We start from the raw sequence: 15,886 nt of genomic DNA, 5'->3' as shown, positions 1-15,886 counted from the left end.
TTGAGGAATGCACGTATACAACGATACGACGTCGCAGGTGGCTAACAGTTGGTGATCCGCGTCAAATGTTAATCCTTCTACGGTATTTATGGTATGCATGGTGTCACGCAAATAGGCTGTAGTAGCCTCTGCAATCGGTTTTATGAAGAAATCAATGTATTTGCCCAGGGGCTCGAGGATGGAGCCGCACCCGGAAACAATGGGACGGCCAGGGGGGTTCGTCATTGATTTGTGAATCTTTGGTATGGTATAGATAGTAGCCAAGCGTGGATGTGGTTTATTCAAGAAATTAAACTCTAATTCCGATAGGAACCCTTGATCACGACCGGCTTGGGTTATCTCTAGAATTTCCCGTGCAATTGCTTGTGTGGGATCCGATCGTAATAGTTGGTAACTGGTACCATCATTCAGCTGACGGAGAATTTCCGATTCATAAGAGGTGACATCCTGTACCACAATGGCACCACCCTTGTCTGCCGGCTTGATAACAAGTTGGGCATTTTGAGCCAAAGTTTGAAGGGCCAATTTCTCATTTTTGCTTGTGTTGAATCTGGTGTAACATTTCGTTCCCAGGAGTTGTAATATATCTCTTAACACAACCGATTCGTATGCCAGAATCTTATGTGACATGACACTGTTAAACGGAACAAATGTAGAAGGAGGTCTCAATCCAGTTACAGATGATTGGATACTTGGTGCGGAGTTGCGGAAGAAATACTTTAACCTTATTTTGCGAAAAAATCGATACAGTTCAGTGCGAATGATGAAGGAGTCAGGGTGGCTAGTGGGGACATATGATAATCCTTTCCCCAAAATTTTAATTTTGTCGTTGTTCAAAGTATGTTTTGATATATTTACAACAGGGCTATCGGCCACAGGGGGAGCTCCTCCCAATAGTCTTAGCCGAGGATGGGTTTCGGAATTCATACCAGTCTGTGAATTTACAGAACCTATTACCATCTGTAGGTTTTGTTGCGGGTAACACGTTCCCCGTGTTGTGGTTCTGGCTGGAAATGTACCTGCTTTTGTGGTTGGCCACGACCTCCATTCCATGTGCTTGTGTTTTGTTGAGATCCACGTTGTTGGCCGCGTTGCCAGGTATTGCCTCTGCCACGAGGTGGACGCCATGTCCCCTGGCATTGCCCTAAAAAAGGGTTGTACTGAAACTGCTGGTTATACCCAAAGTCAGGATAGTTCTGTTGGTAATTGGGACCTGGTTGGTCTTGCTCACCCTCTGAGCTGTAAGAAGAGTCTGAGAAAGTATAATAATTGCGTCTGCCTCTAGAAGTTCCCCGGCCTCGGTTGGTAAATCTGCCTTGATTATCTTGTCGGAAATAGTCTTCTTGGAGATATGGATAAGTTTTCTTCTTATCATACAATCTAATGTCACGTGCCAGTTTCTCAAGTTTACGATTTTGGGTTGTCAGGTCGAAGTCCTTGAGTGTGGCTTCTAGGTTGGTAATGGTTTCTTTGGCACTTGCAAAGTTTGCATCAGCCGATATTTCTGCTTTCAAGGTTTTGATTTCAGCAGTGATTACTTGGATTTGTTCAGCAGCTGTTTCCACGCCAAGGACCATCCAGTGACGGCTGCAGTTATTCGCCACGTAGCTGAATCCCTCCCTAAATTTTGGTACCTCCACAAAGATAGCTGGTTCGATCTTAATTTGCAATCCGATAGGAATGATGTTCTCTTTGAGGTACTTCGTGAGGAGATGGCCGTGCCACAGTGTGCGGATCAGCTTTTTCTCCAAACGCTCAAGACGGGAGATCTTGTCCTTCAGTGAAAAGTCAATGGTTGGGATATCAGAGGAAATAAACACGTTATTTGGATCCTCTAGTAATTTGTCAATATAATCCTCAGAGTAAGATAGCAGTTCAGCCATGATGTGCACAGTTCAAATGAATTGAACATGGAATGAAACCTCGCAGAACAACGTCTGCTCGAAGTAGAATATTGATAGGGGGGTTGACCCAGTTAAAGTTACGGGGACCTGGGTTAGTAAAAGAGTAAAGGGAAGGGGTCCCAGTAATATGGAGACATTAACCAAAGAAATGAGAATAATCAAACCAACAAAACTTCAGTCCACATTGTTTTATTCACAATGGGATGATATATTGAATATGCATAATTTACAGAATAATCAATCAGTGGTTAATTACAGTGCCCCAAAGGTAGAAGCGGGGAGAGTAGTGTGATAGTGATGGGATTTGGTGAAGGAAAGACAGAAGATTCTTAAGTGACGGTAAAATCAGCAATTGAGACTTGTTTCACAAAGTTACAAACTCTGTACCTAAAACAGGACCGACAGGTTCATGCAGATTATTTTAGACGTAAATCATACTCCAAATGTTCAATGAATGAAACCAATGGGGTGTGGAGTTGACGGTGAAAGGCAATCGGATGTCGACGTTTCGACCCTTGTACGCGCAGACATTAGTTTAATCTTGCTGTGGGGTCTTCATCAGGACTGGAGTGTGGGGGACACGTAACCTATTTGGTATATAAATGTATATATTACAAACACGGGAAAATATATCCCTACTATTACTTGAGAAAACAGTGCACATCACCCACATCATGGGATTGACTAGGGTTGACATAATATCCCGCCAGATTTGCTGGGACTTGGCGCAAAAAATGCACGTAATTGAGTTTAGCGCAAAGCGCACATAATACATGTAGTTGAGTGGCGTTAAAACATCACAACTATTCAGTGCACAATGGAGAACAAATGGTCGAGAGCAATTGAGGATAGGCTAGATCAGCAGGGGTGGACAGTTTGAGGAGTCAGTGAGAACTACTGCTGGTTTTAAAATAATCACCCGAGCGAAGTTATGAGCAAGGGGTGAAAAACAACTTGCAAATTGAATGCATTGACACTAGTTGGTGCTAATATTAAAATGCCTGACAAGTAAAACTTACCACAAACGTGGTATAGACAGGACCCGGTGATACGTGGGTTCGAGGTCAATTTCGAGAAAGGATCTGTAAGGTTAGAATGTAAAATTTCAACCGGTACATACTTTGAATTTAAAAAGGGGTGGAGGAGGTAATTGTATTAACTAATACAATGGTGAGAGACTCACCGTGATGTAACCCAAACGTTGTTCGTATGTTTCCACGGATTCAGGGGGGTCCCTTGTACCATCGATAATATGTAATCTAACAAATACAGGGCAGAAGCGCTGATTAGGGAACCATTGAAACACTAGAAATGATCAAAATGATTGGTGCCAATGGAACGGGATGTGAACTCACCTACACTCCGTAGCCAGGACACGTCCGGCGGGGATCGTGTTCAGTGGCGATCAGGCGGAGGTGGGTCAAGAGCTGTGTCTAAACACCGGGGGAGGGAAAAGCTGCGTTAGCGATCAAGCACTTTGACGAGTCGCTTAAGAGTTGAAAAAGCCTCCTCAGTCTGAACCCGCTTATCGGTCACGGAGTTAATCCTGCTCTGGTCTCTGCTCACAGTCGCAATGGCGACGCAGAGTTCCGGGTTTCAGAATATCACCGTGGTAACGGGGTCACGTGGTGATTACTGCCTCAGCTCAACATAGTAGAAAGACTACCTGGGATTACTAGTTTACAGGGAACCTAGCAACTGCAATCCTGCGTGCACGATAGTTCCAGTGGGTGATCATAGTTCATGATAATTCGACGAGTACCTGGTTCCGTTGGGGTGCGGCGAATGCCGCCGTTATTCACGTCATTATTTAATGAACATACTAGACATACTAGGGTGCTGTGTGCACGATAATTCATAGGGTAGTGAACACAATTAGGATGCGTGACTTTTCGCCTCAATGTAGTCATTAATGTGGCATACAGAATGCGATCTGGTGCAGACTTGTTCAGATATACAACAATATATGACTTAATGACAATGTTAATAAAAACATCTTTCGGATGAATTAGAACTCATAGTAGTTGTTAAATGACATAATAACCATGCAGTGGCGTACCTCTCACACGAGGGTAAAGACCACAGTTGATTGGGCAGATTACAGTGCAGTGAGTTAACGCACTCAAAATTCTCCTATTGGAAGGCTGGAGTTACTGGGAGGCACAGGAAAGATAGCCAGTGAATTGAAGTGCTTTGGCATGCCCAAACCTCCACACCACCACACCAGTCTGATGTTAATGTCCGTGTGCCATGGATATTAACGCAAAACATTTGTTTATTGAGGTTTTATAAAAGTAAAACAAAGATCAGTGGTTTACTTCTGGGCTGCTTCAGAGGGCAGTTGAATGACTGAAGATGAAGAATCATCAACTAAAACTAAGTTTACTCCATCGGAGAATAGAAAGTAAGGGGCAATATTTATGAGCCCCGTTGCGTTGCTCTTTCACCACACAATGGGTGTGAGAGCGACGCAAATGAAAAATGAGTTTTATTAATCCAGGCAAGGCCACCTTGCATGGTCCTGAATGGCTTCAAAACTCTCGAGAAATGTAATGCAACGCAAATCGCTGCGTTGTAATACTCTGCTCCAGGGGGGAGTTTCCGTGGGCTTTGTGTGGGTGATCCCACGTTTACCAGTCCTGGTCAATCATGGGGTTTGCATTGGAACACCCACGCAACGCCTATGTAATGCCTTCCCAGGGCAGAGTAAGGCACAGCTGCAATTTGCGCAGCGCTGCCGTACTCCAGAGTTATGGAGCCACTCGAGGCCACGCAAAGTGGCCTTAAATAGCCTCACAAATCTGACTTACGGTTATGTTGCTCTTGCACCACGTTGCGTAGTGCATGAGCAATGCAAACCAGCTCGTACAAAGGCCACTAAATATTTCCATGGGAATAACAGTGGCTCACTCTGTTGAAATGCAGTTGACCTCAGTTAGTGAACCCCTGGTACAAATTATTGTTCTTCAGATTGGCACACGGGTGGGCGATGCCTCAAGGAGCCTTATTTATAAAGTGATACTTCTACAAGTCGCAAAGCCTATGATCAACAAAAACATAGGGTCTATACCCACCAAACATCCTTTTTAATATCTAGCAAAGCTGTTTTACAAGTCAGAAAATGAATTCCGACTCATAAGTGGCTTTTGAGATCCATAGAGGTGGAGGCATAAGGAGCTGCACCCTCCTGTTTGGGATCTGCCACTGAATGTATCCGTCGCAAAGCATTGAACAGTTACCGAGCCCCGTGGCCGTACCTGGTCTTGGTTCCCTTTTGGGAGTTGGGTAGTGCTCCAATGGGCTGCTTCCCTACTGTGAAATGCAAAAGGAGGGCTGGAGGTCTGCCGCCACTTGCAGGCTTCCATCCCTGCATTCTTAGCCAATCACAGAGCTTCACAAATTGTGACCTACTTGATATTAATTAAGCAGGTGCTTTTGTGACCCACCCCCTACTAAACACAAAATAGTAAATTGTTTTCTCACTCTCAAAGCAGCCATTGTGCAAATTGTACATATATGGTTTGGTAGTTGGAATAGTAGCCCAAGTCCAATGCACATAAAGTTGGCATACTCCTAAAAAAACGCATCAGGAGAAGAAAGATATAAAGACTGAGAGCAATGAAGGACAAGATTGCAAACAAAAGCTGAAACACACGTCAGTCAGCTTTTGTATGCCAAAAAAGCATTCGATAGGGTGGCATGGCCCTATCTTTGTGAACTGCTAATTATAAAGGGTTTTGGTCCGGGGATTGTAACCGCTTTTAAAGCTTTGTATAAAAATCCAATGTCATCGGTTAAAATTGGGGCTACGAAATCAGCTTTATTTCCTATTCAACGTGGAACACGCCAAGGTTGCCCATCCTCCCCTCTCCTTTTTGCTATCTACATTGATATCTTTCTTAACCAATTAAACCAAGACGAACACATTGCTCCGGTGGAAGTGGGTCGTATCAATTATAGAGCCCTCGCCTATGCAGATGATCTAGTGGTACTTACCAGTGATATTGAGAGGGCGTTCCCTAGAATCGAAGAACTGGCAACAAATTTTGGCTCCTTTTCAGGATACAATTTGAATTTATCTAAAACGCAAATAATTTATGTGGGTCAAAATCCACCGCCCCTTAATAATATAGTCTCTGAAGCAACATACTTGGGGATTAAATTAACTACTCCTATATCAAAGATTCCTGATCTTAATTTTGCCCCGATTCGGAGGAAGGCCAATTCAACTTTGGAGAGAATAGACCATTTGCATTTATCTCTACATGGCAGGAACAATGTGTTAAAAATGTTGATTTTGCCAAAATGTATATATTTATTTAGAACAATTCCTTTGGAATTCCCGCTTGAATACTTTAAACAACTTGAAAGAATGACAGGAAGATTTTTATGGGGGTACAAAGGTATTAGAAGAGCTTATAAAAAAATGATACTACCAAGGGATAGAGGTGGATGGGCTGTTCCACACTTTTTATTTTATTATCTGGTTACAATATTTCCATGTATATCACCACTAATTGTGGGCAAAAAAACTCCCATCTCATATGCACATTCCCCTTCGATTTATGAATTAGTTCTAGGCTTGGATACTAATAATCAATTTCTAAGAATAATAGAACCAAACTACTACAAAAAAAACAAATTTAAGATTATATCGGCAGCTTTTAAAGCATGGAGAATTATTAAAAAATCGGTGGGGATTCCAAAGATTACAAGATATACTCCCTTAAATTCTCCACATTGCTTTCCTCCCATATTCAGAGATGCGGTGATGAAAAGGTGGAATAATAGTGGTATATACTATCTGAGTGATTTATATTCGGCCAATTCTAACACTATATCATCCTTCTCTGAACTACAGCAGAAATTTAGAATTTCTCCACAAGACTACTTTAAATACCTACAGATATTTAGTTTCTTGAACTCGTCGACGCTCAATGATTACCAAGGGTTAAAACTGATGATAGAGAGTCTGTTCGTTAAAAGAAAAATAGGTTCTTTTTATAACCTTCTTATAACTTATCTCCCAGATGATCTCTCTGCGATTCAACATAGATGGGAGGAGAAACTGTGTGTAAATGACTTGATGTTAAAGGAATCAATTAAAATAGCTAATACTATTCTAATTACAGGACGATCAAGAACCCAGCACTATATGGCCATGTTTGATCTTCATCATACCCCAGCAAAAATCATGAAATGGGGAGGTACTGCTGGTATAATGTGCAATCGGTGTACACAGATGGGAGCAGATTCAATACATATGTTTTTCTCATGCTCCAAATTACATGGTATTATTCTACAAATACAACTTTTCATTGAAAGAATTACAGGGAGAACAATAACTCTTACACCAGAATTGATTTTATTTGGACTATCAATAGACACTTCAGTAAGCGAACAACAACACTTGATCTATATTAGATTATCTGAATATCGGGCATGCATTACTCAGGAATGGATCAACCCAGTTTCCACCATCGTTTTCTATGTGGAGGGCCCGCTTGCTAGCAATATTTAACTTTGAATCAGCTATATATGCAACTAAAGGACGGAAGAAGAAACAATTAGGGATGAAAATTTGGGCTCCGGTACAACAATGGATCCATGAGGAAATTACTTAAAATATTCATTTGTTTAACTTTTGTTGGATTGCTTTGCTGTTGTGTTTTGTTTTATTGTATGGTATATCTTATACATGTAATATGTAATCGAGTTAATTTGTGTATGTGTGCAACCTGAAAGCAATAAAAAAAAAAAAAATGAAACACACGTCAGTCATAAGGTCCCTATGAGAACTGACGCTATGTGACTTGATATGACGATACAATGTCTAACTTGAGAAATAAACTAACATTGACTCATTTGGAAGACCCTCTACCTGTGCACACCTTCACATCATGTCAAAAAGCCCTTCTTCCACACCCATCTTGAAACCTCGCAGATCACCCAGCAGCTACACCCCACAGCCTGATTTTGGAACTTAAGGAAATGTCCCCGTCCCGATGTAATTTATCTGTGTGTTTATTCATTTTTTTTAGGTATTTTTAATGGGAAAACTGTCAATTTTAGGCATTTTGGCTCTAGAATGGCATAAGACAAAGGGGTAAGGAGACCACAGAAGCAGGAAAAATAAACTACCGAAGTACCCAGGCAGAACAAGGCCGGGGAGAGAGGGGGGAGGGGCAATAGCATGATTACCGGTGCACACATCAGCTTGGGCGATATCGCTTTCTGTGCCGCACTAACGCAGCAGGGATCTGTGCTATCGAATATGTGCAACTATAAATAGAGTGTATGCTTGCCGTTTTCACTGATTGATTAGTAGTTGCCCATCACAAGTGATCTGATGTTTATTGTCATTTTATGTTTTTTTGTAGGTGGTTGAACTTACTGCGTTCAAATCTTCAGGTAAACGTTGCAAAAACAATTGTATTTCCAGTTAAAAATGTGTATTTGTGCAATTATCAGCCATCAAAAAATCCCACTGGAATGTTGCATATGCTGCACTAAAATTGGGTGCAAGCGGCACAGCGTGGTTGTTATTGCTCATTAGATGCCTGTATACTTTCTATATAGCTTTCATGAAGCAGGAACAAAATACCTCTCACTCGGGTTAAGGTTCATTTGTTTGCAGTCACTGGTGGACCTGGAATAGGCATTTTACTTGGCAGCAATCTGAACTTGTTTCAATATTCTTGTGTTTTCATGTGCTAGGTAGGAATCAGAGGGAAGACCTAAGCACTTGTTTTAGACTTTTGCAGAAGGGCTATTCTATCATACATGTGTCAGATCTCATGTCTGCCTTATTACAAGTGCTTTATATCCTATGGACAAAGTACACTTCCTCCAAACTCCACATCATGCCCTCGTGCATTATAATAACAGACGGTGTTCAAAAATACTCAGAAAGCAAAGCTAGTCAGAGCTCTTCACAATTCAGCAGAAGTGGCTTGGCTGTTTCTCCATGATAGAGGCATCTCGGGATCAGTCAAACGACTTACCACATTCCTTCCCTTTAACAGTTAGCAGCTGAACAGGCAGCCTCACAATGCCACAACTACATTTCTAGGCCTGCTACTTAGACTTTCTTCACTAGTCTTCGCAGAATTTGCTCCACAACAGATCCCTCATGCATCACATGATGAGTTGGACAGCCTGCCACATTGCCTTACTTTTTACGTCTACTGCTAAGCAGGCATAAGGGCAGAAAGACTCCCTGTGTCCTCTGCTTGTTTATGCCACATGTAATGTCCCCATGCTGCACTGAGGAGCTCTTCTGTGAAAGGTCATTTCATTGGAAGTTCACATTGCCTGCCTCGCTGCTCTGCTTTCAAAGCCTGATATCACACACAGGCACGGAAAGAACATGTCACTCTCTCCAATGCTTCTTTATGGCCACACCTAAACTTCCAGAGGTGGTCTATCACCAGCCTTCTTTGTCACTGACCCTTAGGTAGGGAAGCATCTTGTAAAAACTTGAATTGCTTTGTCACATTCATGTCTGTTCCATAGTTGCCACTCGGCAGGCACAGTGACATCATGGCATGTTCCCTTCTAATGGTTTATTCTTACCATGGAAACCCTTAACGTCTCCAATCTATGCTACATTTTCTGAAAAACATTTTCCTAGTGTGTGTTGTAATACTCTAGTGCTGGAAGGTATGATAACGTTTATACTTAAACGTAATTTTGTTATGTTCAGCTAATGTAGAGACCACAAACTACAAGGTAATGCAGTGACACCCGTTTTGCCAAGACATTGCAAAAAGACCATACGAAAAAAAGTGAAACATGTTGACGACACCAGCCAACATGCAGAGTGGGTGATAAGAGAATACCTGATGTGTTTTTTTTGTTTTTCTTATGCATTCTTTCCTTTGCCCTACTCCACCTTTCATTCTTTGGAGAAGAGTGCACCAACCTTTATTAAACTTCTAGCCTACTTCTTAAAACAAACTGTTCCTCACGATCTCCAGCAAGTTTCATCTTATGCTAGCATGCCACATGTTTTAGTGAGCCGGGCTTCTTTTAGTATTTTACAATATGTCGGTGAGGCACCAAGGAACAGCAGAAGAGACCCCGACCATCCAAATTCTCCATGCTCCTGGTGGTCCCAGAAGTTCCAAGGAAAGCCAATTTGTGAAAACAATGAACACTTCAATAAGCACATTCACACAAAATGTATTTAACCCTTTCGCTGCTGATGACGAGCTCAGCTCGTCATCACCCACGGGTGTCGTGTGCTGATGACGAGCTGAGCTCGTCATGAACAATGGGAAATAAGCAGGACCAGCACAGGGCAAAAATCCCCGCAGCAGCCATGTGGTTAAAATGGATTAGGGGTCCAAAGTATAGATTTTTTAATTTAAGAAGGTGCCCATAGGCATAGCAGAAGTGTAAAAGTTACAATGGTTAACCAGCCATCCCAGGTCTCAAACGCCAGTTTCAATCAGACTGCAAGAAATCATGGGGAAAAATTTAATTTAACAAGGGTTTGGGCTTAGATCAGACTTTAGTTGGAAAAAAACATTTTGCCTGGTTGCAGGAGATGGCTACTGCCTTTTTTTCCCTCAAGACATGGAACCCTACTCAGATAAACACTAAGAAAGTTGAGGAACTATTAATTTCCCCAGAATCTGTCTTGCCATAATCTCTGGCAATCTTCTTTGGGACTCCAGTCACACCTCGAAGAGGGGTCTCTGCCACTACTCCTTGCTACATCCAAGAGTTCCACGAGATCTTGAAACTGGGAATGTGACTCCTGGTCGCTCATGCAGCACCAAGGTCAACGTGACAGGGACCAGAACGCATGTCTGTCTCCAGTCAAGGCTCGGACAGGGTCCAGTGAAGTTGACTCTTAGCTGGTTCTTTTTCAGTAGACGGATCCCAGCAACCAAAGCAGGGTTCTTCCTATCCCCAAATGATCTGCCACGTCCAGGAGATTGTGTTTTCACTACCCAGACTACCTGGAGAATTCTCAATGTCCAGTGTTGAGAGAGTTCCTACCAACTCCTCTTATTCAGCATGTCCTTTTCCACCTTACTGGAAACTGTCCCAGAGTTCCACTTTCAAAGCAACACTAGTCAGGCCTCCCCCTCAGGAGTTCAGGAGTTATGTAGTCCCCTCCTAAATATACCCTAATGAAATGAGGGAAGACTCTCTCTCTCTTTTCCAGAAACAATTTCCTCCCTTGGTGTGGACAGAGAGGAACGTCTGTGAGACCCTTTGAATTAAAACAGTTCTGTCCTTTCAATCAACTTTTGTGATCTTCATGTGAAAAGTTAAGCTTTCTCTGTAGGCTGTGCAATACCATCTTTTCTTGCTCCTTCCACATGGCTGATCCAGCCTAGGGAGTCAGGCTTCCTTGATTCATAAGTAGCTTTGAATTGCCCTCTTGCAGACCAACATCTTGTGCCCATTTAAAATGCTAATTAGGGCCTTGTGGAGGAAATGATGCCAGAAGCGCTGATTTAGTTCTGTTACTCGTTTAGGCACCACAAAGTACACTTTTTATTTCTCTAGAGCAGATGCCAGAAAACTACACTGAAGTTGGTTTTTGATAAAAAGTGGAAATAACTTTAAAGCATGATTGTCCTATTTCCTAGGCAGAAATGTGAAGATAGATTTTTATTCGCCAGGTCTGCTCAGAACAATGTAACTCAGCCCACAAAGTGACAAACAGCGTTCAGCAACTTTTTACAGTTGGGAGAGACCTTTCTCTAATGTTGTATCTCTTTCACTTTTATACATTGAGCAATTAGCTCTGTGGGCTACCCTCTTGATTGCCTGAGGAAAGGGATACTCCTCCTGTAAGCTATAGGGTCACCCTGCATTTAGCAGTAAATGTGAAAGGTGTCAAGTATCCCTTTAATGGGGTCCCGCATAGGAGGAAAATGTCACAAGTGCGGCAACGTCCCTAGCAATTTTATAGCTAAAATGTTCAAATGTTTTAAAACGTGTTGCCTTGTTTGCAGCACAATTCTGAATCCACTGAGGTTTGAATAATGCATGGTCTTAAAAATGGGGTTTCAGGTTGACTAGGGTATGCAGCTAACCCAGACAGAACCCACCACTGCCTGGGCAAGTAAGTTACACACCGAAGACAACTGTGCTCACTCTCTGGTAGCTTGGCACAGAGCAGTCAGACATATCATCAGAGGCAATGTGTAAAGCATTTGCGCAACACATTCACAAAGCAACTCAATGAATACACCACAAAAGACACTCCAAACAGGATTACTTGAACATGTATATAGTATATTGTACAAAAACAAGACCAAACGTCATGAATCATAAATATTGGCATCCAATGCTATTACTCAGATAGTACTTGTTATCCTGGACAATGCAAGGCAAAAAAGACACCTCAGAAAATACTTAGGGTATGAAATTCAGCAGATTATGAAAAAGCACATGAATCACAAAATATTACAATCAGCACATGAATCACCACATATCATCATAAGCACAAAGAGTGCAGTGCACCTGCGCTCCTACTAAGCTTTATCTGGTAAAAATGGATCCCACGTAGGGCACAGTAGCACGTGTGCACCTACTAAATGTACTACAGTATTACTGAAAGTGATGAGCCCCTTCTGGTGAAATGCATGCCAAAATACAGTCACTCTGAATAGGGGCTTTCGGATGCTTTTTGTGACACTCCCTCGATCAATGCAGCCTCTACGAGTCCTGGGACCACTCTGGTCCGGTCACAAGTAATCACCAAGTACTTCCATGCACAACCACTGGCTGATGCAAGCCGCTATGAGGTCAGGGCCCACCTGCGTCTGATGAAGATGCACACTACTTCAGGAGGATCCATTGAGGGTGTCGACAGGCCTCTGACACAGGGTGTGCCTAGCTGTATGCCGACCCTCTCTGTTGGGGGCAGGGACGGCTTTAGGGCAGTGCAACTGGTGCGGCCGCACTGGGCGCTGACCTGTGGAGGGGGCGCCGACCTCAGGGGCGGCACTATGTTGAGCAATAGCTTATGATTGCAGAGATGAGGGACACTTTTGCCCGGTGGTAGTGAGAATATCCAGGTAGGGGTCATGGTGTATGGGGCTGCCAAAATTGATTGTAGCACCAGGCGCCAAAGCGCTAAAGCCGGCCGTGGACGGGGGAGTCGGTGGAGACGGATGTCGCAGTCAGGCTCCTCAGGCTGGAGTTGAGTCACATCATCATTTGGCCCATTCTGCTCCGTGATAAGGTGCACCCAGCACATCTCACATCCCTGGACAACAAAGGAGCCAGATTGGGACACACACCAGTGTTTGCAGTCTGCAGCGCTGGCTCAGCACGCACTCTCAACCACGAAGGCAGGATCCGGCCTCACAGCGATGTTTGTAAGCCGGAGCGCGAGTCCTCAGAGCGCTCATGAACAAAGAGGCACAGAACGGCCTCCACATTCAAATAGAAAAACCACGAAGCATTTGCAAGGGAATTCACATAATAGGGATGGGTTTGAAAGGGGGAGTTTGGAGTAGAGATAGAATGATAGGAATAGATTTGTAAAAGGAAATTAGCAGGCTTTTTTGTAAATAGTGGTCGTGTGTTCTTGTTATTTGGGTGGGATGGCCAAATGAAGGGTGAACGTTTGAGAAGGATGTTTGAGAGTTCATAGTAGTCAAATGTTTGGAAAAAGACATAAATATATATATTGAGCTATAGATTGATACACACAAATGCATACAGTTATATTGAAAGATTTTAAGCAAACAACACTGCTTTGCAATGTAAGGTGCTTGGACACATTAATGTGTGTGGCAAGATGCATTGTCTGGATTGGCAGAGAACATGTTGGCCGGCTTGCAGCTGGTCGCGTGTGCTTCCAAGTGGAGAAACATTAACATACTACAAGGTCGTGTAAAACTTCAAAATTAGCTTACCTTGTTGAGAAAAGTAGAACGCGAAGCAAAGGGATCGGGGGTGGGGGGTTGATTTTTCTTTACCCCAAGCATTTGATTGTAGACCACCGTGCACGTTGAGATTCCAGGTAAGGAGCAGCACTGGGCTATAGCCGAGCACAAGCTCCACAGCGGGCGTAGAGCCGCGGCGGGGAACACCGTTCTTGGTAAGAGAGGAGGAGTGAGTCTGGGTAACCGAGAGGCAGGCAGAGTGAGAGGTGCAGGGGCAACCGTTTATTTGGTTGGAACTGCCTTGATGCAGCCTATGATTGTCAGGAGGAGAGGAGGCACACTGACACTGCATGGTGTAGCGCAGGTACTTTCTGACCAAATAAAGCAGGACAGCACTACAAAACAATCAAGATATACTTTAAGAAGTGCTGCAAAAGAGGCGCCCCCTCAGGTCCCTTTCAGCCCAGACCAAAAGATATTGCAGGTTAGCGCAGCGGAGCCTGTCGGAGAGGTTAGCCCCCACTACTCGTCCAGTTGCCTCCTAAAGAACCAAAGCCCAGGGAGAAATGAATTTGTGGGAGAGGAGGAAAAAGCAGTGTGAGAACCAGGAGCAGAGGCTTAGGATCACCCCCATCACTCCGGACCTTTTTAAAGTCATGCCTAAGACCCTACACTGAGAACAAAAGGGGAAGACAAGAGTAAAGGCAATGGGAGATTCAGGGAGGAAAATCCACCGACTGAGGTATATCACCATTCAAGAACAAAATGGCAACTGAAGGGGTGGTAGATTTTGTGAGCCTGAACAGGTTTCAGGTGTTAGCTACAGTAGACTCAGAGGTCAATCACCCTCAGACATCTGGGTCAGTGGCAGGGAAGCCCGATGTGTGGACAACTGCTGCAGGTCCGCCCCCGCGGGAGACATGCTGTCAGCACAGGAGCCTGTAGACTCTATAACTGCAGCAGCTGAGGTCGCATTAACCCAGGCGTCAAACCAGTCGGTTGGAGATCTGATTCATATTTTAACTACAGATATTCGGAGCAGATTTGAGACTTCAGAATCAGATCAGAAAGTTATATGGACGGCCTGTGCCAATCAGGAAAAGAGGTTTGATGAGCTAACAGATAGGACCAAGGAGTTGGGAAATTCAGTTAAGTAGTTAACATTTCAAGTGGCTGCAAATAAGGAAGGCATTAGATTATTGAAAGAAAGCGAAGAAAGAATGCAACAAAAGTTGGAGTCCTTGGAGAATAATCAGAGAAGGAATAACCTGTGTCTTTTGAAAATTCTGAAGAAGCAGATGGGGATAATCAGACATCCTTTGTTGCATAACTCATTAAGGTAGGGACCTAAGTTGAACTACTGGAGCAAGACATCATCAATCATATTCAGGGCATACATATAGACCTCTATAGGTTAAATCCTATTAGAATGAAGCACAGGAAGATTTTTAAAACAATTAAAAAAGGATGCAGTGTCTGTTTATTTTGTCTGTATCACCTCCTGGTACATTCTGCAGTTTTGGTGGTCAGGCCCAGTGAGGGCCAGGGCAAATAGAACTGGGGTGTGGACCCCATCTAGGCCCCCGTTAGACTTTAGGGACAACACTGACACTATGCTGTAGATCATTTCTTTAGATATTCTTGTTTCACTCAGCATTGCCTGGCATTCAACTGTTTAGTCTCTGAACAAGCTCAGTAATAATTTGAAAAATGTGTTCAAAAGCTTACTCATGGTAACATTTTTCAGCCATCATTTTATTGTTAGTGATCTGTGAGGACAAATAGGAATATGTCACCATTTGCTGTTTGTCAGGATCCATCTTGTCTTTCTATGAGTCACTAATTAAGAAGATGGAGTGCGTTAGTAATTATTAGAACATTGGAATGTTTGAAGCTCTATTGTCTTCAATGGAGTGCTCCAGGCTTCTAATGGCTGGTAAAAGGTCGGAGCACCAGCATTACAATGTTTGTCATTCACAGTTGTTGCGGTGAACAAAGGACTCATGAAGCCCGAGGAGATTTAAATCCCCTCGGTCTCCGTGAGGCCTTTGTTTTAATGCTTAGAACATTCTTACCTCTAGTGGCGGAATGTTCTAATAGCCTTAAGGCCCTCCATAGCAG

At 43.2% G+C, this 15,886-nt stretch overlaps 1 protein-coding gene across 2 annotated transcripts in view; it reads left to right on the top strand.

The window, feature by feature from the left end:
• Nucleotides 1–15,886, top strand: part of ADGRD2 (adhesion G protein-coupled receptor D2) — a 381,222-nt gene that overhangs the window by 358,823 nt on the left and 6,513 nt on the right. For both annotated transcript variants that reach the window (XM_086919969.1, XM_086919967.1), the window contains one exon: nucleotides 8,285–8,315. In XM_086919969.1, the coding sequence (XP_086776095.1) occupies nucleotides 8,285–8,315 (31 nt within the window). The remainder of the gene's footprint in view (nucleotides 1–8,284; nucleotides 8,316–15,886) is intronic.

This window comes from Lissotriton vulgaris, chromosome 5 (assembly GCF_964263255.1).
Source record: "Lissotriton vulgaris chromosome 5, aLisVul1.2, whole genome shotgun sequence".
In the NCBI taxonomy this organism is placed as follows: domain Eukaryota; kingdom Metazoa; phylum Chordata; class Amphibia; order Caudata; family Salamandridae; genus Lissotriton; species Lissotriton vulgaris.
Note: the sequence above shows the minus strand (reverse complement) of the source record. Positions and strands in the feature narration are given on the sequence as shown.